This window comes from Antrostomus carolinensis, unplaced genomic scaffold (assembly GCF_000700745.2).
Source record: "Antrostomus carolinensis isolate BGI_N321 unplaced genomic scaffold, ASM70074v2 scaffold13230, whole genome shotgun sequence".
NCBI classification, from domain to species: Eukaryota; Metazoa; Chordata; class Aves; order Caprimulgiformes; family Caprimulgidae; genus Antrostomus; species Antrostomus carolinensis.
This window is the reverse complement of record NW_010288007.1, coordinates 150,352-177,278: the sequence shown is the minus strand read 5'-3', so window position 1 is coordinate 177,278 and position 26,927 is coordinate 150,352. Positions and strand designations below refer to the sequence as shown.

General features: G+C 46.1%; 1 protein-coding gene across 1 annotated transcript in view; it reads left to right on the top strand.

The window, feature by feature from the left end:
- Nucleotides 1-24,839, top strand: part of LOC104522857 (phospholipid phosphatase 3) — a 25,864-nt gene extending 1,025 nt beyond the window's left edge. Inside the window, exons 2-7 of the mRNA XM_010165265.1 lie at nucleotides 116-159; nucleotides 4,462-4,625; nucleotides 9,389-9,672; nucleotides 10,456-10,513; nucleotides 19,404-19,580; nucleotides 24,659-24,839. Coding sequence (XP_010163567.1) covers nucleotides 116-159; nucleotides 4,462-4,625; nucleotides 9,389-9,672; nucleotides 10,456-10,513; nucleotides 19,404-19,580; nucleotides 24,659-24,784 — 853 coding nt within the window. The 3' untranslated portion in view covers nucleotides 24,785-24,839. The remainder of the gene's footprint in view (nucleotides 1-115; nucleotides 160-4,461; nucleotides 4,626-9,388; nucleotides 9,673-10,455; nucleotides 10,514-19,403; nucleotides 19,581-24,658) is intronic.
- Nucleotides 24,840-26,927: the final 2,088 nt, after the last annotated feature.

Here is a 26,927-nt window from a genome sequence, read left to right as displayed (position 1 = left end):
CCCCCCCCAATTATATCCACACAAGTGTTAACTTCTTAAAGACTGAGATTTAAAGTGCTGTACCCAACACAGAGCCCTTTTTTTCTTCTGCCTTTGATTTTCTGCACATTTCAAGCTGGTCAGAGAGTACGTGGGGGTTTTGCGAGGTTTTTTGTTTAGGCTTAGAGATGGGGTTTTAGCTTTCATGCTGCCAGCCTTCCCAAGATTATTGCCTATTAATTGCCTCTTAATAAAGGTGCTGACCAAGGAAAGGAATATTTTTTCATTGGTGCTAGATTTCCCGACTTGATTGGCTTTATTAAATGGAAAGACAAATAAATTTAAACCTTGCATTGAAATATCTTGGTGTAGGACACCAGTGGTTAGAGGTCACCAAGTCACTTGGACTTCCTCCCAGCAAAAGCAACATCATTTTTCAATGTCCAGCCCCACGGCATCCCGCAGTGCTTCGCACAATTCGTTACTGTCCACACCTGCTCCATGCTGCTCGGAGCGGGACCGAGCCCATTTGGATGGGGCAGGACCAGTCCCCAAGAGATTTCTATTATGCTTGTGGCTTGGAGCCCTGTTTGATCTCCTACGGCATAGTTAGATAAAAGCATGTGGTTGGGATTTCCTTCTTCTGTTATTAAAGCAAAAAAATCCCCTTTATATAAGGAAAAAAAACCCCTTTCCTTCACCTTGTGAAGGGTGTTACTGTTCAGAAAGGTGATCTCCACTCCATTTACCTTTTTTTGCATTGGAATAAGCAAATCCCTTTGTTCTGTACTTTGGTTTCTGTGAAATGGGGATGATGGTGCTTCTCTGATTACACAGTCCTATAAGGATGCTCCAGGGTTGCCTCCATGCCTTAAGGTATGGTCTGCAGCCTGCTGTGTCATTTCTCAGTATGGAGATACCAGTATTAAGGAGGATGTAAGGCCCTTCTATGGTGTTAATGAAGATTTTTGCAGTAGGTGAGTCGTAGCCACAAGCAGAATAGCCAAATAGGGCTGGTTTTAGAGAAGAGTGATCAAAATAGTGTGATTTTTTTGTTTGCCATGTAGGGCTGTTGCTTCCTTCAGTGCAAGCTGCCATTAATTACCATTTTCTGAAATGCATGTTTGTGTTCTCAATGGTTTTGTACCATGGGTAGGGATGGGAGGTGATGGAGGTTGAAAATGTAGCACCCTCACAGGGCATTCAGCTGTTGAATATGTAGATGCAAATCAGTGCAGCCGGGGATGCATAATCTGAATTTCCTATGAAAACACTGAATTGGAGAGTTAGACTGGGGCAGGAGTGAGGAGGTCAGATGTACCATCTTCATGGTACAACCCTTCACTGCTTACCTTCCATTTCCAAGGGTGTGTGGGCTGTAGCCCGACTTCTGAACACCGATGTCTCCACTAGATCTCCTAGTGTGAATAATATCTCTGTGGTGTTTTGCTGAGAGATTCCAAAGGCATCTCTCTCTCCACATTTAATTTTATATCTTCTTCTAGACTTCCCTCTGTAGTGTTTTTCTGCAAAACTCATTCTCTGGTTGCCTTTTGGCACCATTACAGGCTTTTCCATGCTAAAACCCTCTTGCAAAAAAAAAAAAAAGTAGGTGGTGACCTAGTCACTTGGACAGCCCGTCCTCCAAGAAATAACCTCTTGGAAGAAGAGCCATCTTGAGCATGATTTACTGTTCAGTGTGGGCTGGGGTCTTTTATTCCTTGGGTTGAAAGAGCAGCCTCTCACCCAGCCCTTGAAATCAAGGGCATGTTATGTCTTCTAAGTAATATCCGTTCAGCTATGGAGAGTATGTTTATGTTTCTCATGTTTAAAAAAAAAAAAAGAGGGAAGGGGGGGAAAAAAAGAGGGAATCTGAGGTTACTGTTTTGCTGGAAAAATGTCAAGACTTGATTGGCAATATCCCGCTAAACCACAAGTTTGTAGGAGAGAAAACAAAACCATTGGATTTTCTAAACTATGCCTATGCGCGCTTTAAGAAAATGTATACCATATAGGTCAGTTATACTCTTATTATAGCTGTGGCAAGCGTACGTATAATTGAAACGCGGAAATACTACCCCGTGCTGTTCAATGAATGAGTGGAAAACAAATCTTTATTATTCCTGGGTTCATATAATATATAGGAACACTATTGTCTTTTTTTTTCTTTTTTTTTTCTTTTTTTTCTTCTTTTTTTTTTTTTAAAGCCAGTTTTAGATTTCAGATGTATTTTATTGTCTGTGGGAACATGTGTTTTACAGACCTGTCATGTGAAAGCTATTAACAAGAGGAACTGGAGAAATAACAATAAGCCACGTAACCGTGGCATGTCTACTCCTCGAGTTCAACTGTTACGCCGCTGCTTCAAGTGCATGTGAAATTGGATCGTGCCAAGCACCCTTAGCTCTTCTCCTGCAATTTTTCATTGGGAAACTAAGGATTTTTTTAAGTGGCCTATTAATATCAGGTTGCTGGCATCAAAGGCACGTTTTAGGGCCAAGCTGGCTAGGCATCAAAATGGTTAAATAATGGAATGAAGATCAACTGGATTCACACGAGATGTCCGATTTTTATTTACCAAATCTGAGCTGGGCAGGCGGTTCTGAAACCTTTCCTCGCTGGTTCACACCTGTGGTGGAAACCGTGCAGCCCTGCCAAGCGCCGTGGGGCCCAGCACTTGCTGTTAACCCATTGCTGGAGTTTTTAGAGAGAATCTGAACAGGGTCCTGAGTGGTGGCCCCAGCTGCTTTTGGGGACCTGAGAGGCTTCAGGTCTGCGTGTGGTTCTCCCTGCTGACACGGAGCAGATGATGAGAGGACTTTCCCTTTTCTTAAGACTAACAAAACCCCCTAATAATCCTGGATTAGGCAAACCTATTAACATGTAGGAAAAGGAGCCAAAATGGATTGTGCAAAGTGAAATACAGAAACTGCTTCATGTGGAAATGGGGAACATTCTTTTGATGACATTTTTACTCCCTGGATGGTACCTTTGCTAATTACATCTAGCAGATCACTAAAAATGTAACGTGGACAAATTTGTTGAAACCCAACAGCACTTCATTTTATATATATATATTATTATTTTAATTTTAGAAGGAAAAACCTTCTGATGTCTTAGAATCCTAGCTCTGTAAACAAACCCACAGATACCTAAACAAGTTAGTGGTCAACAGATATTCCCTAGTGCTTTCTGTAGGATCTGGGCGTGAGACCTGTTGTCTTGGCCCAAGGACATTTTGAACTGCTCTGTGTTTGTTTTCCCCTTACCTGGGTTTCACTTTGCAGGTGGGAGGAGGGTTTCCTGTACTTTGTGGTTTGTGATTTACTCTGAAGAGAAGTTTTAGGGAATATGGGGCTTGTTTTGGTGGGGATGTACTGTTCCTCTCTGTGATGGGCTCAATAGCAAAGATGAATGGGGAAATTGAGGTGAAGGGAAGGAGGGTGCCCTGCCCAAGGTAACATCGTGGCTGGAGAATACCCCAGGGCTCTCCTTCCAGGTTTGAGGCAACACTGTTATTTCTCTGCAATACTTAGAAGAATATGGAGTTACAGACATGCAGCAATTTCAAAGTGTCCCCTCCACAGTGTGTGTCCTAACCCATCACCCCATGTTTTGGAACACATCTGCTCCATGCCTGGTACAAAGGTCCAGCTGAGGTGTGCAGACAGGGGCGTTCACAAACCCCCTGCACAGGGGGTTCACAAACAGCTTTTAAAAACAGATTTCATGTGGCTTTAATGTAATTGAAGGTGAACGGGCTCTGATGGGAGTTCTGCAGCTCTTGTGGATGGGCTGGCTGAGTGCGTTGCTCAGGTTCCCCTGGCATGGATGGGTCAAGGATATGTGTCCCACCACTGTGGCATTAGTAGGTACAAACACACATATATCCTGTAAATACAGAGAGGAGGGAGCTGAGGAAGCCTTCAGAGGCATAAAAATACTGGAGATGGAGTGTAGCTGGGCTGAGCAGGTAGGAGAAGCTGTGCTGATACCCAATCCCCCAGTGTTTGTTTGCACAGCTCTGGGCTGCCCTGCCCGGGGCACTCGGCAGAGCATCGGGTCCTCCCTGGAGAAAAGTGCCAGATCCATTTTCATGGCTTTTTTGCAGAGGGATTGCTTTAGGGATCCACTCCTGTAAGTTAATATTTGCAGTGCACAAAGCTTAACTGAAACCAGGCAGTGTAGACATCTGATAACCATAACAGAGGAGATGCTTTTTCCCCACAAGAGCAGCTTAGGAATCCAAATACCAATGCCATTCCCTTTGGAAAGATAGCAGTATGAAAAAAAAAAAAAAAAGCATCAGGAATGGTGCTGCATGGTTTGGGGTGCTACATGGTTTGGTGCTACATGTTTTGGTGCTACATGGGTTCATGGTTTGGTGCTACGTGGGTTTTCTAGTTGTTTCTTTATTTTTTTATGGGGAGTTGTTTACGTTTGCCTGTATTGCTGATGGGTTTGGTTATTGTCTCCCTTTCTTTCTAGCCGGGTTGCCCTTCCTCATCATTGAAACCAGCACAATCCAGCCCTACCAGCGGGGCTTCTACTGCGACGATGACAGCATCAGGTACCCACAGAAGACGATGGAGACAATCAACGACGCAGTGCTGTGTGCTGCGGGCATCCTCATCGCCATCCTCGCTGTAAGTCCCACCTCTGAAATCTCCTGTCCTGTCCCTTGGGCACCTTGTCATCTCTTTAGCCCATGGTACCAATGGCCCATCGGTGTTGGGTGTTTAACACCGTCTTGCTGGTGTGTCTGTACTATCTACCAAGGTGCACATCTCCTCTGTGATTATCTGACTTCCACGTGAGCATGGAGCAGTAAACATTTGCAAATGAAAGCTTGTAATGGGAGGAATGAGATTACTCTTGAAGCCCATAAACAGGCCCAAAGCTGTTTGGGCAAGTCTGTGAGCTCCGCAAGAGCTTTTTCACCCTCCGGTATGGGTTCAGAGTAGAAGCAAAAAGACTTGAGTGTCAATAAGGACTTGGCATGGTTTGTCCCTATTCAAATAACTCTTGGTATTTGCCTATTTTATGAGGTTTAGAGGGGAAAAAAAAAAAGATACATCTTTTCAGCTAACCAGTGCCTGGAAAAGTTTCACAGGTTAGTATTAGATTTTTTAAGAGATTGTATATTACAGCCATATTAAAAAGACAATTAAAACCTTCCACGGGGAACATATTCCCAGAGTCCTTGCTGTAAAAAATAGTTAATACACCACCTTCCCAATACCTCCTCATTTCTCTTTTCCTGCCAGATTTCCTAGAGCTGTGCTAGGAAATGATTGCACGGTGAAAGCTTTATATGTCAGCCAAAAAACTGAATTCAGCCTATGGAGCTGAGCTTCCTTATGCCAGCACATATCTGGTACTGGGGCAGAAGGCAAGAACTATCTCCTGGTTGTTGGTTAAATGCTTCCAGCTGAAGGTGAAATTCCCCTGTGAAAAGTACCTATGTTTTCCTTCTCACCTTCTGCCAGCACAGCTCAGGTGCTTTCCCACAGGCACTACCTTCCTCTTGGTCCTTCAGTTGGGGAAGGATGGAGATGGAGAGGTCAAGAGCGCATTTTCCCCATCCTAGCTTTCATCTTTCCTCGTAGGAGCAATGTCACGGGCAATAGGTATTTTAGCATGGCACGGTGCCTGCCTTGGTAATACCCCATCCCTAACTTTGCTGCTTCATGCTGTGAATATCTCCATCATTTCCTGATCTCTCTGTAATTTCCTGACCACATATACTCACTTAGCAAAGTAGGTCCCCAAAACTTCCTTGTTCCTGTGGTCCCTCCTTCCTCAAAACAAGCCCAAAAGGTGCCAGACCCCCAATTCTATAAACACAGCAAAATTTTACCCTGCAGGTGAATTAACCTCGAGCGTGGAAAAACCATAAAAACAAAATGAAAAAGCCTCTCATTTTCACATTACTGCCTGAGCTATCAGCATGCCGTCTCCATGCAGAATGTGCTTCTGATCAGTAATGAGGCGGTAGCAAATACAGGAGTTGGAACAGAAACTGGAAACATAATCAGCTGCCTATGTGATCCATCAGCTTTCTACCACAAAATAGCAGGTCAATTAAAAGAGAAAGTAAATCCCCGAAGAATTAGATGTTTCTGCCCTGGTTTTGCTGTGCCCACAACAAATGTAACTTAATAAGGTAAATGCAAAAGCACGGTTATTTGCTGTTGAGTGATACAAATGGCTAACGAGGAATTGAATCAACAGATTTCCTTGTTATGGCAGCATGCATGGAAAATTCAAGTCAGCCTGACCTCTTTTTTCAGATGTAACTCAGATATCAGCATTACTGTAGCATAATAGGAATTCCTTCCAAATCCACAAAGCACTGACTCCGCTCCTTTCGCTCTCAACTCAGTTTGCCTTGGGAAGGCAGGACAGCGGTTATGAGGACTTCCAGGGAGCTGGCGTTTTGGATGCCGTGACCAAAATTTCATACCCTTGCTTTACGTGGCATCTTGGGCAGTCTAGTCTGGAGTAAAAGGTCCAGGTCATGTTTTAAATGGCTTGAGGACACCGAGAGTGCTCATTAAGTAAACAGCAGAGGTGAAGACCTTTGCTTCAATCAGGATGTGAGAGGGTACACATTTGGTTTTAATACCTATATGTTTACTGAGTTCAGGCAAATTTCCATGCAGATGATCCTGGAGAGGTTCATGCCCCTGGGCTGTCCACTCTCACATCTCTCCTGACTGCTCTTCTTGCTTGAAGATGGTTAATTTGATCATCTTGGGCACAGAAGCATGCTGATGGTCCCTGGGATGGCCAGGGGAAGGTGACATTTTCCTACTCCTGAGTCTTGTAGGGGTACTGCTGCTGAGGCACCCTGCGTCCCCACACCTCATAGGTCTTGAAAGCCTATGAAAAATACCTAAGAAAATTAATTTGCTAAATGAGCTAAGTTACACAGGGTTAGCTCATTGTTTGTAGTTGAAGGTGATGCACTTCAATGTGATTAGACACGGAGAATGTTAAACCAGAGACATAAGTGATTAGAAAAGCTCTAAAAGTAATTACAGGCTAATTGGGTTGCTGGTGATACCTTATAGTAATGATAAAATGGGCACAACAACCAAAAGTCTGCAAAAGGCATTCACAGACAGAAAAGTTTGATATTGGCTTCTCTCTAGTGACCATCATTCTTAGATGTGTGACAGTCCCCTGGGAGCTGTGCCCATCATCTAGGTATGGCATATGTCCCATGTGGATGGCTCACCAGAAGTGCAAGACATGCGAAGGGCTTAATATCTTTAAGATTTGTTTTCTTTTCAGGGTATCCCTTCAGTTTGTGAACATCTGTGCTGCATTAGTTTTTCACCATCCTTCTTTATCTGGGATGGCACTGCCAAAAAACCCAAGTTTACCCAATTTTTAGCTTCTCATTAAGGTTGAGCCATGGCTTTGACTAAGTGGGGAAGAAGGTTCATGGCTGCCCAGCAGCGTGTTAGTGAGGGAATGAAGTCTCCAGTTTACAATCTGCTACATGTGTGCAATTACCCGGACCACCAACGGTGAGAGAAAGATACTAATCTCCAGACTTCGTTGGTCCCCGTTTGAAATGGTTACATGCCTTTCCCAGACCAAGAGCCACAGGTTTACGTGGATCTGTTTGTGAGTTTGGAGTAATGGCACATCTGCCAGTATCAAATGTCATCCTTAATTTGTCTTGTCTCCCCTCTGCAAAAGCCATAAGTTTTGAGCCTTGTGGCTCCTCTTCTTGTGAATTTAGGCTTTTGGGAGGCTGCAGGCAGTGGCCATGGCCTCATGCAGGAGCATCCATGTACATCCAGGACACCCTGGAGTTGCCTCCTGCCAGAGGAGCAAAAGATGCTCCAACCTCCCTCTGCAATTCTCATGCCAGTAGTATTCCTGGCTGCTAGTTTGTGTTGGAAGGTGGTCCAAAATGGAGATAAACCACAGTCTTTGGAGTCTGAGAGGATTAAAACTGGAGCTCCTCTGAGGAGTCTTGGCCATGAACAGATTTCCAAGAGTAAATCTTAGCGGTGACATGTAAACCCCAGATGATGGTGCAGCCACCCAAAGTATTTCTGTGCACAGTAGCAGAGAACTTGGCTTTTATTTTTTATTATTCTAGTTGTATCTCTCTTTGATAAAGCCTGCTTAGCTGCGATTTCAGCTGCTGTAGGTCAACTTTTGTTTTTTCAAGCCACGGTACAAGTGAGTTCAAACAATGATACAGCTTCATCTCCTCTTAGTCTAATTGCCATACTTTTCCAGTTTATTAGTTTCCAAAGGCTGTGCCAAGCTTTTAAAAAAGGTAGGCAGGAGAGCCTTGTCTCCTGCATGCCACTGGCAGGCTGCCATGCTGGGAGGAATATTGCTGGCTGCTCCAGAAAGGGATTAACATGAAGGCATTTTTCCTGACAGTTAATTTTACATATCACAGTCCTTGTGACTAGAGAGGGGCAGGGACAAGGGGGCAGCCAGAAAAAAAATAACAAAACCCAAACCAAAACTACCTCAATTTATTACTCAGGTATAAAAACATTTAAAGTAATGAATAAAATCCTAAAGCTGTAAATCTGGAGCTCAAAAAGTAGGTGCGTAACGTGACGGAGAACAATTTAAACCTTTGCCTCTTTGGGAGAGGTGAGACATTTGGACTTCATTTCACAGCCTGATTTTCATTAACTCACCTTTTTAAGAGTCAAGGATTATGAGAAGTCGGGTCCTCTGCTCCCAGACTGTGATTTATGGTGATATTGTCAAGCCCCAGCACCCCTGTCACAAGAAATACATAATTTGCTGCCATGCAATGGCGATACCCCTTGAAATGCCCAGAAATAGCTGACATTTTTGGAGCCTTTGAGCAGCTTGAATTGGGTCTGGTGGTGGCAAATTTTGGGTTAGAATCTGAATAGTTTGGAGCTTTCTGAGTCTTCCCCTGTGGTGTTCATGGTTTTCAGAGGGGAAGCTAAGCAGGTTGTTCGTTTGTTTTCCTCCAAAATCAGTTTGCTAAGAGGTAGTGGATCTGACCTCTCCTTCCCAAACACACACTGATTCTCTGTCTGGTTTATGTTATTTTTTTTTTCCACGATGCTGGTGTAGATCTGGGGTACTATTGCACTTCTGTAGATATGCCAACATGCTAAACCAAAATCTAGCTTTTTTTCTTTCTTCTTATTTATCAAATTTTCCCCTAAACAACATTTCAAGCACTGCATCCTCTTCTTGAGAGGGAAGAGGATGAAGATGCAGAGATGTTGGGCTCTGGGCTCTCCTTCCTTGCTGTGGAAGCAGATTGCTAGTTCAGGATGCTCAGAGCACCAAGAGCTTTCTCAGCCCTGCATTTACCACCCATCACTGATCTTGCACAGCGTCTTTCCTGCTCTCTAACCTCTGTGTTGCATTTCCCCCACAGATTATAACGGGAGAGCTCTACCGCATCCACTACCTGAAGGAGAAGTCACGCTCCTTTATCCAGAACCCCTACGTGGCTGCTCTCTACAAGCAGGTGGGCTGCTTCGTTTTTGGCTGCGCCATCAGCCAGTCCTTCACAGACATTGCCAAAGTGTCCGTCGGGCGCTTGCGGCCACATTTCCTGGAAGTTTGCGATTTGGATTTCTCCACCATCAACTGCGCTAAGGGAGTTTACATCCAAAACTATACCTGCAGGGGAAACGACAGCAAGGTCCAGGAAGCCAGGTGAGAACCCGTGATGGCAAAGCGTTGGGTTGCTGCTACCAAAAGAGTGTCTCATGCTAAATATACATCTTGGGTTTCTCTGCACATTCTATTATCCTGAATAGAGGATTCAAATGCTTCTTTTTCTGCAAAGGCTGTAACTCCATCTGCCAGTGATGGGCAGTTTCCCTTGGGAATCGTGGGATTTGGCTGAATAATATTTCTTTTCCTTTCTCTTTACTCCTACACTATTGTCTCCCTGAGTGGTTGCTCAATGTGGGAATTCACTGTACGAGCTGAGCTCATGGTGAGCAGCTTGAGCTGTCCCATGTTGCAGAGCAGAGGGCTGCTCCTCCAAGGAGGCTTCATGAAGCCAGGGCTACCAGCACCTCCCCTTCAAGCTCTCTATCAAATCCATCAGATGGTCCATTTTGACATTTCCAGGGGTGCATTTCATATGCTGCAATTAAGTGACCAGAGAAGTTGCTCGTTTCTTATTTCTTTACAATTTCCTGGTTATTTGAGGCGAGACGATGAGTTATCGGGCTGTCCTGGAAATAACTGCTGTCCCATGAGCAGACCAGGAAGGGACGAACAATGCGAGCATCCTGTCCATCCGTTCGCTTTCTGCCTCGCGAGTGAGCAGGGAGGATAACAGGGGTTTTATAACCTAAAAGATTGGGGGTTGTAGGTCCCTCTGCTTTGGCACCCTCTCGGTAGCAGCCAGCAAGTCACTATATTACATGTAAAATTATAATATGGAGATTTTAGTGGCTGGTTCTTAGCACCTGCTTTGTTTTGCAGGAAATCCTTCTTCTCCGGGCACGCATCCTTCTCCCTCTACACCATGCTGTACTTGGTGGTAAGTAATCTCAGCCTTGCTTGATACTGAGCTGATTTATCCCATCCCGCTTTCCTGAAGCACTTACCTGTGTTTGGTAGCAATAACGGCACAATCAGTGTTGGAGATGAGGGAATCAGTTGAAAAAAGGAGGCTGAACACATTAGTGGTGGAAAGATCCACTCTTGGCCCCTGCGGTGTTATTTGGGATGGAGACTCCTGGGATGATAACTGAGCTGTGCAGCTTTGGGATATAGCCAAGGCTGCAGTTAAATCTGAATCCTACTGAATCTGTGGATGGCTTAAGTAATTTTGTCCATCCCACGTTGTGGTTTCCACTGGGAAAAGTTTGGGGTGGGACAAAATACTTCATCAATGGAGAGGGAAGATGCGCTGTCAGGGGTGAAGGCTGATTCCCAAATGTGCCAGCGGAGCAGGTGGAGCAGCCTCTGCCCGCCTGGATCCGGAGCAGAGGGTTGGGACTTGTTTTTCTTTGTCAGTGAGAAATGGCTCTACCCTTCCTGCACCGGGGCTGGGGCCGGGGCGGCTGCCAAGGTGCTTCCTGCCGGGGCTGCGGGAGGCACACTGCCTGCACCCTGAAGGGCTGCACCCACATGCAGCCTTTTGGGAGGATCTGGATAGGTATTTGTGTTTTGGGGGTTTTTTTGTTAATTATTTATCTTTTTTTAAAAATCAGGAAAAAGGTTTTGGATTAAAGATTGTGCCCCTCCCTCCCCCATCTCCTCTGAGCTCAGAGCAGCAAGCAAAGAAATAGCATGGCACTGATAAAAACATTAAACATGAACTTTTATCAATGAGCAGTGCTTCCCCTCATCCCTTTACCCTCTGAAAAGTTGCCACTACTCCCTCCTGCCTTTTCAGTCCTGGATTCCCCCTCCCCATGAGCACTTTCTATAATTTGATTACTAAGATTTCCAGGCTGTTGGGGGTGGTGTATTAAATTCTTTCCTCATTTTCCGCCTTATGTTTTTGGTTTTGTTCTTGGAAAACTTTTGAATTTATTCGGTAAACATTCTGGCTGTTTCCTCCCAGCTGCCCTACGATGCAGAGCTGCCCCAGTGATGCTTCACAGGAGGCTCAACCCCTGGTTGCTGCTGTCACAAAACTTTCAGAGCTGAGTTTGGAAACCATCGCTTACACCGGCATTTATTTATTTCTGAGGAGATCCATGGGCAGTCAGATATGTCAGCCCCGAGATGCTTTCAAGCCTGGTGTCTGGAAACAGTGAGGACTACCAGTCCCTATTAAGTCAGTGGTGGTTTCTTTCCAAATACTTGGCAAGATTTGGGTTGTCCTTCTAGGTGGTTTTTTGGTTTATTTTTTGGGAGATGCTCCTCTGGGGCCTTTTTGGAAGCCAAGCCCAATGCTTTACCTTTTGCACAGGGTCATGCACTGCAGCATCCTTCAGGGTAGGGGACACACCTGGGTGGCTGTGCCCAGCTGGACAAGCACTCACCCCCTCCCCACGTTTCCACCCCCCTCACTTTGTCAGTGGCTGCCCAAATTCACCAGGGCTTGACCCTGTTTCCGCAGGGCGCCGTGCAGACCATATTCCTTCGCCAGGTTTTTTCCATGTTTTTTCTGAAAACCAGTGGTTACAGAGAAAGAGAGAAATGAAACCACCTATGGCAGCACAGCAGGAACACCGGTGTCCAGGGGCCAGTGGCAGGAGGTGCACTGGAGACCATAAAACTGCTTTGCACCAGTGCCTGCTACCTAATTGTCTTACTACTCTTTGAAGCAGGTTTCAGAAGTGATGTTTAGGTCCTGCTGCCTCTGATCTCTCTTTACTGCCCATCCCCATCCCCATATGCGAGCACTCGGGCTACCTGCCTGATCCAGGACAACAAGCTGCTCCATTACCCCTCTCAATGGAGGATTTTGACACCAAATCCCTTAAGAATGGTTTTATTTTCTTTTTTTCCTTGTCGCAAAAGTGGGATAAGGTTGGAGCACCAGCTGCTCAGTTGCCTTATGCCTTAAAAAGTCAAGAGAAAAATTGTACCAAGTGTTTGGTCATAAATTGAAGGGAGCCAAATGGAACTTGAGACAAGACAGTGTGATGTGGTGCATATTGGAGGTGAGGAAATTATGACCTTCAGGGTCTTTTCCAACCTAATTGATTCTTGTGATTCTAACTTGTCTCACAGCACCCTGCTCTCCATCACTCCAGTTCCCTGGCTGCTGCCAGAGCCTGAGTGAGAAATCTCATAGGAAAAAGAGAGACAGAAAATATGTCATGTTGGAGAGGCTGATAATACCCCAAAATAATTAAAACAAAAAATAAAAAAATGAGGTTAATAACCAAGAGATATTTTATTTAATGCAAAATAAACCCCACTGTCTCACCCAACTTAGTGATGGAGAGGGTTTTTGGAAGCCTGGTTAGAAATGTGACATCCACCATGCCAACGCCTACAGAAGGTAGGGTTTGATGGATTTAATCAGGGAATCATCTCAATCAAAACAAAACGGATGTTCTTCAGTTCCTGGGAAGTGAGGGCTGTGCCGCAGCAGGTCGCTGCCGACGCTTTGGGCACTGGGAGTTTGCCGGGAGCCTTTGCAGAGTTGGGGTATTTGTGGGGCTGCAGAAACTTGGCTGATCAGCCACATCCTGAATGCATTCCCTGTTGAACAATACTTCATATTTGAAGGATAAGTCACTTCCCGTCTTTCTTGGCGTTCCTTGGCTTGACTCTTAGAGCCCATTCTGAATTACAGTGTTTTCAAGTTTGCCTCACCTGATGGAGACGAGTGCCAGAAAGCTTTAGTTGATCTATTAAAAGATACCCAAATTCCCACGCATCCCACAGGGCTTCACCTGCACCATGGGGATGGATTTACCTGGGTGTTTGGTGGCCAGTGGGTGGGTGACCACGGCTTCCTCATCACCTGGCACAGCAGCAGTGCCCTGTGGTATCCATCAAGGAGAAGCAGTTTGGCTATGGGCTACTGGTAGGAAAACACGGATAGAGGCCAAGCCCCAGAGGGCTGTGGGGGAAAAGTGCCAGGGAAAGGTACTTGCAACACAGTAAAATCTCCTGGGATTTAGTCCTAAACACTGAGACTTCAGGGCTAAGTTTCTCGCAGCCTTCTTGTCACCAAGAGTACCCAATTAACATCAGGCTTTTGTATAAAAAATTTAAAAGGGGAAATTACACTTGGGTAATCCGCTTTGTCTTAATTTTCCTTGCTTTGTTACTCCTTGGCTGAGTGAGCCCATAATACATATTTATAGCAGGCTGAGGAAGGAGGGGATATGTAACAGCTTATTCCATGCAGCCGTCTGGACCTGACCCACACCTCTTGGTTTTGTTTTGCTGCACGTGGGGAGTCTTTGCAGAGAGCGATGGGGGCTTTGCACTCACCTCAAGCACATGAGACCATAATGCTGATTTTTTAATTTACTTTTTTTTTATGGCATGAAGTTGCCTGAAACCATACAGAGGATCCAGAAAAAATTAGTATCAGAAAAGCTAAGTTATTATCCCTCAGCAGTGTTGGCTGATTCTAGATAAAATGGGAGTGAAACAGGGCAGCTTGTGTATTTAATGTGTGTTGGTGGGTAAGGATGAAGACTTCAGATCAGATTAAGTTTAGTGTGTTCTACTGATTCATATGAAAAATTAGAGCTGTTGCTGGTTTTGTGTATCTGGGTGAGCCTGAAGCTTTACACCGAGGTTTCTTGCTGAAGGGTGGAGAAGGTCCCAGTGCCCTCATGCTGCTGAGCAGTGATGTGCCTGTGTAAAGGAAACTCTGTGCTGCTTGTGGACTTGGAGCCAAGTTTAGTGGTGACCTAAGAAAGCTAATAAACTGGAATTACCTTGGAGGTCAGGGCCGAATATGGGGGATATTCCCAACGAAGTGGGAATATGCTGTATGCCCAACAAAGGCAAGGAAGAGGCAAACAGTGCATCCCTTTGGTGCTGGGAGGTTTTTGCCCTTCTTCTGTCCTTGTCCCTTGGCCATCTTGGTGCTAAAAGCTGGATTATGGAATCATAGGATGCTTTGGGTTGGAAGGGACCTTTAAAGCTCATCTAGTCCAACCACCCTGCTGTGAGCAGGGAGATCTTCAACTAGATCAGGTTGCTCAGAGCCCTGTCCATCATCTAGTCCAACCACCCTGCTGTGAGCAGGGAGATCTTCAACTAGATCAGGTTGCTCAGAGCCCTGTCCATCCTGACCATGAATGTTTCCAGGCATGGGGCATCTACCACCTCTCTGGGCAACCTGTGCCAGTGTTTCACCACCCGCATTGTAAAACAATTTCTTCCCTATGTCTAGTCTGACTCTACCCTCTCTTAGTTTAAAACCATCACCCCTTGTCCTATCGCTGTAGACCCTACTAAAAAGTTTGTCCTCATCTTTCTTATAGGCCCCCTTTAAGTATTGAAAGGCTGCAATAAATTCTCCCTGGAGCCTTCTCTTCTCCAGACTGAACAGCCCCAACTCTCTCAGCCTGTCCTCACAGCAGAGCTGTTCCATCCCTCTGATAATTTTTGTGGCCTCCTCTGGACCTGCTCCAACAGGTCCATGTCTGTCGTGTGCTGAGGACTCCAGAACTGCACATAGAGTGCAGGTGGGAGTTCTGCAGTTCCCCTTCCTCCTGCTGGCTTTGCCCAGCCAGGTCAATGCATTATGCTGGGGTGAGTTTGGGTTTGAGGGATTTTGGCCCCATACCGCTTTGGGTGCCGCTCTGTTTGCAGATGGCGCTGGAGATGGAGGTAACTTCAGGTCAAACAATCAGAAACAAGACCAGCCATTTCCCAGAAGGAAACCTTGGCTGTGACTAAGGGACGTGGTTGATGGAATTCAGCTTTGTGGTGGGGAGAGCGTGAATGGGATGGGATTTCTGGGTGGCAGAAAGCCCCGGGAGCCTGGAGGTGATGCTTTTAGTCCATGTGCCCTGCCAACTCCTCCTCGATGGGTTTGCTTGGGGGTTGTGTGTGGCTGTGGGCTGTCCCCACCAGCTCTATGGAAGTCCCCTGGCAGAAGAAGAGTGATGTGACGTCCTTCAAGCCATCTGCTTTGTGCTAACTCAGCCTCTGCCAGGAGACAGTGGATGGGAGCTTGAAATAACTCCTACTCTGTGATCCCATTTTATTCCATCCACCCTTGCTCCTGTTGATGCTTCTCCTGACTTTTGCTGCCTTGTGATGGTCTGTGGTAGAAATAACCCCAGTTGTGGTCTTCCTCCTACATCTTCTTCCAGGAAGGGCTCCATCCAGCCCCGCATTCTCATCTAAATCTGGCAGTCCTTGGCAAGCAGCACTTCAGATTTGCTCCCAGTTTTTTTTAAAAAAAAAGCCAAACAAACCTTCAAAAGCAGATTTTTCAGATAAATTGCCAGGAATTCCTATTTCTCAGTAATAGCATTAATTCTTGTTTTAGGGAAATTCTGAACTTTTCAGTCTCCAAGCCCCAGCACAGCACACCACATACGGTGCCATGCTGCCTTTGGACACCTTTTCCAGGGCTAAAATGTGTATATTAAGCACATAGTTTAGAGCTGTGCTTTGGAAGGAGTGAGTCAGTATGCAAACATGTTTATTTTTCAGTCACTTCCACCCCAAAAGTGTCTGCTTTATTGTGTGTCCAAATTCAGGGTTAGCTTTTTATTCCTAATTTTTAATTGATCCTTTGCTTCCTCACCTGTAGATGATCTATATAGTCCAAGCTTGTGGGATGGAATGGTTTGAAGGGATGTCAAGGCTGTGCAAAAGGTACAAATGTCACTTTATCCAACAGCAAATTCCTTTCTTAAGGCCTTTGATATGACAGAGTCTTGAGACTAAAGACATTAGGTTTCAAGTCTTCCTGGTCAAACTAAGAGTAATAGTTTATAAGATACAATACTTGGAGCTAATTTTGCTCTTCAGTAATGTACTGGAACCTGCCTTTTGCACTATCACCTGGACTGGGCTGAGACTCTTGAACATGAAAATAATCCTGAGCCTAAACTGTGGCAATAGAAGCATATTTTTATATCTTTTGTGTGCTTAAAAAATACTACTCTCCACAAATGCTGTTTTTATAAGGGACATTTGTCTCTACACTGAGAAGTTGTACTTAAAGATATCAGGGCCCCCAGCTCTGTCTATCACCACCTTCTCTGAATACTTCCCTGGAATATCCTACCTTCACAGTTGATTCTTGGTGGTATATCACTGGCTGTACAAATACCATGGCAATGAAAATTCAACAAAATAAGCATTGCAAACTAAAAATGCAGTTCCCCTGTTAATGAACCACGTAGATATTTGCTTGCAGGATGAAGTGCCTGCTGTTAAATCCCTGCAAGTGCCTGTGCAGGATGAGGTTGTGCTATTTTACAGCTCCTGCTGTCCAGCTCAGCGGTGGCTGTGTTTTACCTGGAGGAAAAGCACCTCCTCATTAGATGTGGGTTTTGGTGGGTTTTTTTTAGATCTTTCTGGGCAGAACATGTCTCCTAATTTTGATACATTGATTATTGACTCATCTTTCTCCCAAGCATAGAAATTATCATCTCAAACGAGAGAACCAGCTCAGTGGTCCATCCGCTGGGCTCCATCAGTGTGAGTTTGCTGTGGGACTCTGGAGAGCTGTAACTCGTCCCATCACATCGTGTGCACAAGTTTGCACGGTGTGGGGTGCACGTCGTGGTGAGGTGGCTCCGTTCCCAGACTTGGGCTGGTTTGCAGATATATTCCCCAGAATTGTAATGTGTGTTAGCCAGCGCCGAGCTGTTTTGGTACTGCTCACTTCCATGTTAATTGGCTAACAATTTGGATAATTTGGAGCATCTGCTCCATTCAAATGCCATGATGTTTCATTTTCTCTAAAGAGCCCAGTGTGTGTTCTTTCCAAAAAGGGGTAAATATAATGTTTATGCAACAGCCAAGCATACTAAATTGGCCAAAATGATGCTTCCCTCTTATCAGCTTTCCAATTAATTCTGCTTTTCTAGGTAAATGGTGTCATTAAGTTATTTGTGGTTTCAGGGAACCCAGCGAGAGCTTCATTCCCTTTTACATCAAGGCAGCGTAAACTGCTCTGAGTGTGTAAAAGGGATTGTAAATGGGTATTAAACCCTTCTCCAGCCCTCTGATGCTGCAGAGTCTTGTGAAGCATCCTGGGTCTGACTTCACAGAATGGTGGGGGTTGGAAGGGATCTCAGGAGAAGATCCGTTCCATCCCCCCTACCAAGGCAGGTTCCCTACAACAAGTTGCACAGGAAAGCGTCCAGGCAGGTTTTGAACATCTCCAGAGATGGAGACTCCACACCCTCTCTGGGCAGCCTGTCCCAGGGCTCCGACACCCTCATAGTAAAGAAGTTTTTCCTTAAGTTTGTCTGGAACTTTCAGTGTTCCAGTTTGTGCCCATTGCCCCTTGTCCTGTCACTGGGCACCACCGAAAAGAGCCCGGCCCCATCCATTTGGCCCCCACATTTCAGATATTTATAGACATTGATCAGATCCCCTCTCAGTCTGCTCTTCTCCAGGCTGAAGAGTCCCAGCTCTCTCAGCCTTTCCTCATGCTCCAGGCCCCTCATCATCTTTGTGGCCTCCACTGGACTCTCTCCAGAAGATCCCTGTCCCTCTTGAACTGAGGAGCCCAGAACTGGACACAACACTCCAGATGTGGCCTTACCAGGGCAGAGCAGAGGGGGAGGAGAACCTCCCTAGACCTGCTGGCCACACTCTTTTTAATGCCCTCCAGGATACTGTTGGCCTTCTTGGCCCCAGGGACACACTGCTAGTTCATGGCCAGCCTGCTGTCCACCAGCACACCCAGGTCCTTTTCTACAGAGCTCCTCTCCAGCAGGTCATCCCCCAACCTGTCCTGGTGCATGCGGTTAGATTTCCAGCATTTCATTTAGGAACAGACAGAAGAACCCTGCTGCGACTGAGCCCACGGGCAGCAGATCTGAGCTGCAGGAGCCAAGCAGCATTTTCCATCCACTTTTTCACATTTTGAGCCACCGAGTGCCTCTCTCCTCCCCAAGCCTGAAGGTTCTGCGTTGTCCCTCCCTTCCCGCAGCCTTCCTCCCCGCACTGCGCCCAGCCCCGCTCATCCGTGGGCAGTGTGTTGCTGTTTTCCTGTCCTCTTCCCGCCCGGCTTCCCGGTTCCCACAGGAACCAGCCATGCCCACCGGCCGAAACGGAAATGAGCCTGAGATAGTCACAGGGGGGGACAATGTCCATTTGACGTCATGTCAGCTTCATCTCTTTGGGTCGAGCCAGGACCTTGCTTTTCCCTTGCTGGGTAGGAGTGACTTCCCGTGCCGTGCCGTGCCGTGTGGTGAGGTGACTGCTCGGGGTGGGAAATGTGATGGCAGTGTTGGAGGATTGCGTTTTGAATCCACATCGGTTGTGGCTGTATCTGGAAATCCTTGGGGCTGGCTCCGGAGGTGCAGCGTGCTGCGTTGATTCCTGGTTTTCCTCTGAGAGGTGCCATGGGTCCTGCGTGCCCCAATTTTAGGACTTTGCTTCTCTTAGGCACTAAATAGTGGTCTGGAAGAATTTTCTTACTTGGCCTGATAGGATGTTGTGTGTGACCTTGATGGACTTGGAGGCTGAATTGGGACCAGGGGTGACCCAGGGTACAGGGAGTCCCAAACTCCTGGCCCTGGCTCACCAAGGGAGGGCTGTGCCCACCTGCCTCTGCCCACATCCCCTCCATGGGATAAATCCCACCAGCTTCACTCCTCTCTGCGTGATGGAGGCCACACATTTGCAAAGAGCATCCTTCTTATTTGACAGTTCCCTCCTCTTTGAGCCACGAGGGTGTGGGTGCCCCACAGCCAGCCCCACAGAGCAGTTGCTGCTGTGTGTGCATATTTTAGACACAGCTTCTCCTTTGCTGCCCTCAAATTAACACAACCTTTTTTGCATTCTTCTCTTCTCCACAGTTTTATCTGCAGGCCAGATTCACGTGGAAGGGAGCCCGCCTGCTCCGTCCTCTCCTCCAGTTCACCCTCATCATGATGGCGTTTTACACCGGCCTGTCCCGTGTGTCGGACCACAAGCATCACCCCACCGACGTGCTGGCAGGCTTTGCACAGGGAGCCCTGGTGGCTTACTGCGTGGTGAGTATGGGAAAGCGTGCGAGGAACGGCAGCGGGGATGCTGGGGGGGAACCCGGGAGAATGGTGGGCATCTCCCCGTGAGCTCACGTAACCCCCCATTGCAGCTGGGGACCTCCTCCAGGGGTTTGCTCTGGTGTCACCCCTGTGTGACAATGCTTGCAAACATCGTTTGTGGAGCACAGCTTGAGAGCGGAGCACTCTACCTACCCAATGATGGGTGCTCTGATGGGCACCCAGCAAAGGAGGGGGTACCCACCAGTGCTTCCCCCTGTGAGCAACAGCACTGCTGTGCTGGAGGGCTGACGCAGTTCTTCTTGTTCTCCACCAAACAAACAGCATATTCAATGAAAAATACAACATTTAGTTATAAAAATACAACTTTTCCCTCATCAGCCTTGAGCTCCAGGAGGTTCCTGGGCAAAGAACCCCTTCACCCAAGCAGCTCAGGGTGCTGAAAAGGGGTTCAGACAAGGGGGAGTATTTCCTTCTCAGCCAGCAGTCTTTGCTTCTCCAGCTGCTCTTGGTAATGAGCATCAGCTCATTTACAAGTCTTTCTGACAGTGGGTAGTCTGGAATATTTGGGATTTTGGCTCTTCCCTGCACAATCCAGCCAAAAGCCATCCCGTGGGAGTGGGAGCTGGTGTCTGCCCGGCGAGGGGAGGCAGGATGCCTCGTTTGGTGGGGGGTTTAATGCAGTGAAAGGGCTCGTGAGAAAACGGTGAACAAAAGCCATGTCCGCTCGTCTGCAGCTGCTGGGCTTGTTCTCATGCAATTTACTTTCTGAAAAGTGACCTGATTGCACAGCCCTGTAACTCAAAGTGACACATGTAAATGTTTAAAGTAGGCAGGGTGGGGGGCACTGGGTCGGGTGGCTGCCTGGTGTAAAAAATAAAAGGTTATGGTCATTCCTGCATCTGTATGAACTCTTGAAAGCGAGGTTTTAACAGCTTACCACTTTCTTAGGGTTTTTTTTGTGGGGTTTTTTGTTTTGTTTATTTTTGGGGGTTTTTTACTGATCTAAAAGTAAAGCAGCCCTGGAGGAATTAAGCCCTATAATGTTATATTTTGCAAGGAGAGAAAATAGGTTATTTATATACTTTCTACTCATTGATAATATTCCAAAGCCAAGACAAAAATGTCATTGTTGGGAAGTTTTTATGAAGTATTATGAACTCTCTGAGCAGTAGCTGTTGGGTTTTGCTGTTGCCTGATGCCAATGTCCGATGTGGGGCTGGGAAGGAAAGGGAAGGGGGGGGAATTTTAGAGAGGGAAAATTAGAGAAGCATGTGTGTACAGATAGGTGCTGCTGCTGTGATGCCTTCTCACAGCAACAGCATTACAGGTCCTGTGTCCTTCATACCAATGTTGTCAGGCTGTTTCTCCAAATCCTGGACATCTTTTCCTATCCCAGCACTCAGCTGGAGCACTGTGATGGGAGTGCTGGCAGCCTTGGGGAGGAAAGGCTCTGAGCAGCACAGGGAGCAATGGAGTAGCTTGTCTCACTCCAGGTGCCTTTGTATCTTGTGGGTTTGTCGAGACACCAAGTGCACGTCACCAGGCAATTTTCCCAGGTGATATTTACCTCTTCAAGTGCATTTCTGCTTGGGAAATGGGGTAACAGCGATAGATGGAAGGAGTAGGGACCAGGCAATCCCTCCATGGATCCTGGCAGTGGTTTCAGAAAGACAATAGCTCTCCAGATGCTTGGACAGGCATCCGGATGCTTCCTGGCTGGGACAAGCGGCAGGGCTGGCTGTCCCCTCCCAGCTCTCTGGCAGCTGGAAGCTGTGCTGGGAAGGGGAGGCTGCAGCATTGCTGGGCTGGTTTTCCTGTGTCGAGGTGGACCAACATAGGAAGCAGCTGCCTGGAGTTTCATAGGCAGGCTCGGGTTTGCTTGCAAGCCCAGGGCAACCTGCGCTGCTCTTCTGGCTGGTTTGTGGAGGAGGCTGTTGTCTCTGCACCGTTTGCAGACCTGGCTTGGTGATTGGGGACATCTCAGGCAGCAGCTTAGAACTTGGGCAGAATTTAAACCCAACTCCTGTCGCAGTTCATCAGCTTGTGAAGAACCAGCAGTATGTTCTTGTTCTCCCAAACCCGGCTTTGCTGCTGTGTGCTATTGCCCAGGAAGGGCCAGCAGATTTTCTTCCCTTTGGGAGGTGGCAGCAAGTGGAAGGGTTGCCTTAAGACACTCTGGAGTTTGCATTAAATGTAGAGTTTATCATCTTTTTGCTAAAATTACTGGTATATCAGAGCAATTACTGGTATATCCTGGGTGTCCTTGCCCAGTGCTGGGATCCAGCTCTTGATGCAGAGGGAGGGACCTGGAGATTCACCATCTCCAACCCACCCTGGGTGCTCCCAGACACTCCTTCCCTCAGCAAAGCCTTCAAGAGTCTGCTCTGAAGATAATCAAGGGCTGTTCAAATACCATAGTTATCAGGCTGTAATTTTCAGTAGAAACCAATTGTGGGTTTCATCTCCAAGGGCTGCTAGAGCTTAAATCCAGGTTTTGCTGCAGCAGACACGTTTGTCCTTCAGTACCTGAAATAACAAGCAGAAGACATTAGTGTCAAGCACTTCCAGCTGATGAAACATTCAGACTCAGATCCAGGGTGAAATATGATGAGGATTTCTTAAATGAAAATAGTTTTTATATGTGTTGTAGGCAGCCTGCTATGTGTCGTGTAGTTTTGTCTCATATGATGGAGAGAAAAAAGGGAACATGTTGGAAGGATGTGCTCCTTCTGCTGTTGCTCTGGTTAGCTCAGATGAGTTGTTTTAACCTCTCTGTATATGATTAAGGATTTCTTCAGTATAGTGAAAAGGAATAGGAATTGTTAAGTGGCAATATAAGATATTGGCTTACTTTGTATTATATGCACTCAGTCTTCTGCTGTCAAGTTTTCTTTATGGGTGGAGAGCACCTTCTACAGGAAATGGAGCTAATCCAAGTGAAAAACTTTGCACGTTTATTAGTCCTTTTTTGTGTTAAACAGTTCAGGCATTAGCAGGATTTAATACACTGTTTTAACCCTCAAAGATCACGTTTCATGATTCCTATAAGTGTTTATATAACCTCCAGCCATGTTAAAGTGAAATACAGTTTAAAGAGAAATGAAACCTCTTACCCAGTCTCTGAATTAAACCCTGAAAAGCAGCGAGCAGCACAGTAATAGCTAAAATACTCAGGATGACGCTCCACCATAACTCATTCCTGTCCAAAATAAGGACCAGACTTGGTGTAATCCCCATATGCTTCTTGCACTCAGCAATCTCCTCCCATAAATTGATTTGTCATGGCTATCTTGGTGCAGAAATGGAACATCTTTTTGATTGAATCCAGCTCTCCAAGGTGGGCAAGTGAGCGAGATGGCATCGGAAATGTGCCAAGCCAGCCGAACGGAGGCTTTACAGTTATTAATGACCCAAAAGAAAACCATTGCCAGAGCAGCTCAACATGCTTCTCCACTGCAGTGCTGCAGCAAGAGGCCAGGCTCCAGCTTATGATCCTCGGTGGGTTCAGCTGGATCCTGTTATTTAACCAAAGGCACAAATGCTGCCACTTGGATGCCCTGTAAACAACTTTATCAGCTCTGTTATACAACTCAGCAGCCAGACACCACCACATACACTGAAAAAAAAAAGAGCTGGTTTATATGTCAGCTCCTTCCCTGCTTTTCCACAAAGCAATAAAAGCTGAGCAACAACAGCTCAGCTTCCTGCGTCCCCGGTTATAATTGTAGGAGTAAATTGCCACTTACAGCAGGTTCTCTGTCTGTTCAGCTCAGTTCCTTATCTGTCCCTGCTGATAGGGACTTGCAAAAGTTGTTTTCAAGGGCAACTAGACCTGCTGTATAGGGCTCTGGGTAGCTAGAAAATGTGGAGATGTAGAGGGGAAAGAAAACCTTTGCTCCCTCCCTGTGTTACCATGGCCAGGTCGTGCTCATCTAATAATATTCTTTTGAGCACCTTGAACTTATTTTTTTTCCCACCTAATTTATCTTGTTGCTTAGATGTTGTATCCGAGTACTGTGGGAGAAAACTCAAACATGCTAATTCCTACAAATGTGTGTTGTTCCTCCTGAGGCTTCGGCTCAGCAAGCCCCCAGCTCAGTCTGAATTATGGGTGCTCAAGGATGTCTGAGATGAGCCAGCAAATTTGGGCTGGCAGAGGCAGCAGCAGGACTGAAGTTTGGGGCTTTGGTGCTAATTAACAAAATGATGAGTCCTCACCACTTTTTGCCACGTCCAGAGGATCGGTGCTGTCTGACTCTTTTCCCTTCTGGCATGGGGCTGCGATTTGGCAAGGGAGAAAGTGCCCTGGTCCTGGAGGACCGATAAGCTTTGTGCAGCAGCTGCCAAGGGAGGATGTGGAAGTTTCCTCCCAGCACTTTGTTTCTTATTGTGTTGCTACCTCCTGAAATTGCCAAGTGCTGGCTTTTTCATATCCGGGAGAGGGGTTACATCACGGGATATTTAGGAAGAAGTCGTCAGGAATAGCTCCTCCTCAGCCTTTGGCTTCAGGACAAGACCCTGCTCTGTACCAGTGCCTTGGTGGGGCAAGAGGAGAGCATCACTCATCGTTGACTCATTGCCGATAACTTTTAATGCAGTTTTGATTTTAAAGCTTTTAATTGCCTACCTGATGTCTAGCTGAATGAATTGTTTCACATTGGCTCCATCCCTAAAACCCTTCTCCATGAGTCAGGCCAGCCCTTTGGAGACCTTTGTTATTTTTTTGGAGCGTGGGTCATGTATCTGTTTCCTGGCTTTTCAACCCTTTCAGCAGAAGTTTGGGTATTGCACTGGGTGATTGCGCAGTGAGAAATGAAATTGTTCTGTAATGTGTTTTGGGAGGTCTGAGCCTTTTTCCGTATCATACAGAAAGGTGGTAGTGGGCACTTGGGGTTTCACAGCTGTTGGTGTTGTGGGCAGGCATTCAGTAGCACAAAAAGTGCTATTTTTGCAACTGAAATATATGTATATATTCTGTAAGTCAGTTTTTGTTGGTTTTTTTTTTTTTTTAACGAAACATCACCCAATGTGGCTAAATCTGCCTTTTTCACTTATTCCTACAGGTGTTTTACGTCTCAGATCTCTTCAAGCCCAAGATAAAGACTTGCCTGCCTCCACCGCCCATCCGGAAGGAGATCCTTTCACCTGTGGACATCATTGAGCGAAATAACCATCACAACATGGTGTAGACCTTTGAGAAATCAGATGGGTGTTGTATTTTTTTTTTTAATTTTTTTTTTTTTTTGCAAAAAAATGACTGCTGACAGCAACTACCTGCTGCTCTCAAATCTCATCAGACAGTAGAATGTAGGGAGAGACTTTCTTGCCTGACCAGTAAAGTCTTACTCTGTGGTCTTTCCAACTTGAGACATTTGGATGAAAGGGGTGGTGGTCAACTAAGTCAAAAGCGACAGTGAGAAAGAAAGAAAGAAAAACAAACAAAAAAACCAACAAACAAAACAAAATACAAAAGCTGAAAAAAAACAAAGCGAGATGCCGGAGTTCTGGATGTGCAATTGGTTTGAGTGTTCATGTTGTAGTGAACGCCAAATTGTTCATAGCCTAATGAACACTAAGGGCTTTTTGGAAAGCTGGCCATCTTAGTTTTTTTTACTATGAAGATTTCCAATGCCTGCAAGGAGAGAAAAAAACAAACAAACAAAAAAAAGCCAACTCACGACTAAATTGTGTAGCACTATGTACGAGAAACAGCACTGAGTCAAGATCTGGTATTGAGTTGTAAGAGTTGCTTTTTTTTTTCCTCTTTTTGATACTAGTTTATTTTTTGCCTCCTCTATTCCATACTGTGACTTAGTTTAGAAGAAGCTTGCCCAGTCAAAGGTCTCCGAAGGGTCTCTGATCACACTACACACCTGTAACAAGCAATCCTGAGATGCGCAGTGAGGCTGAATAACCCCATCCTCTGTGCGGAGAAGCCACGTTTCTTCCTCTCCGCTCGCTGCCTGGTGAAGGGTTTGTCCTACCCGAGCCCCCCCCGGGCATGTGCAGCACCCACAAATGGCCCTTCATGAAAAGAGCATCGTCCTCTTCCCAGCCACCTCCCCCCAGAAAATCCCAGCAGGTTGTCTGCGCGCCCGCGGGAGCTGGCGGTTCGCAAGCGGGTGGCAGCGGCTCTGCCGAAGACGCGTTCGCACTACGACCTCGGGGCTGAGTCCCGGGGAAGCTTTTTATCTGGTGTGTGGGGGGGGCCTGCGGGGCGGCGCGTCCCAGCCTGGGTGTCAGTCGGTTTGTGCATCCCCCTCCTCCTCCTCTTCTTCCTCCTTCTCCTTTGGGCACCCCGGTGCACGCCATGGCAGGTACCAGGTCCTGTGCTCCACTCGGTGACACCGGTGGTAAATCCAGTCGTGCCTATATCGAGTGTGATTTATTATATTTTTATTTTTATTTTTTTGCCCGGAAACCACAGGTTCTTGGTTTGCAGCCCTTTCACAGAATGCATTTGCAAAGCAGAACGGCCATTTGCACATCCTTCTTACAGAATCCGTCCTATCATTTCAACTATAGCAAGCTATGATTTTTTTTTTATATATAAATATTATATAAATAATGTATAAAGCCTTAAAAATTAACTATGTAAAATATTATTTCTGAAACAATTTTAGATATATCCACTATGACTATAAACTGTGTCCTGACCTGTGTTATTTACATTTTGCTGCTTAAAAAAGCATTGAATTAATTTTTTTATAGTCGACTAAAATATTGTAGTTCTGTGGTAGTAATATTTTAATGAAAATAACTACAATTAGAGACATTTGTATAAAAAAAATCATATTAAATTGTCTGTATTTTTGTAATGTTACATTTTGTAAAGAGAAGAATATTCAAAGACTTTTGTAGAATACAAAATTGAAGTTTGTATCTGCGAAATTATTGCTGTATAAATGTGCTTTTTAAATAAAAGCTCATAACACAACTAAACATCCTGTTCTACCTCTTGGGTTGACCTTCCTCTGCCAGAGAAATAGGGCCCTTGCCCAACTAGCGGCCTTCCAGTACCTGAAGGGGACCTACAAGAAAGCTGGGGAGGGACTTTTCATAAGGGCAGTTAATGACAAAACAAGGGGAAATGGGTTTAAGCTGAAAGAGGGGAGGTTTGGATTAGATATGAGGAAGAAGTTTTTCACTGTGAGGGTGGTCAGACACTGGAACATGTTGGCTAGAGAAGCTGTGGATGCTCCTCCCTGGAAGTGTTCAAGGCCAGGCTGGATGAGGCTTTGAGCAACCTGGTCTAGTGGAAGGTGTCCCTGCTGGTGGCAGGGGGGTTGGAACTGGATGAGCTTTAAGGTCCCTTCCAACCCCAACCATTCT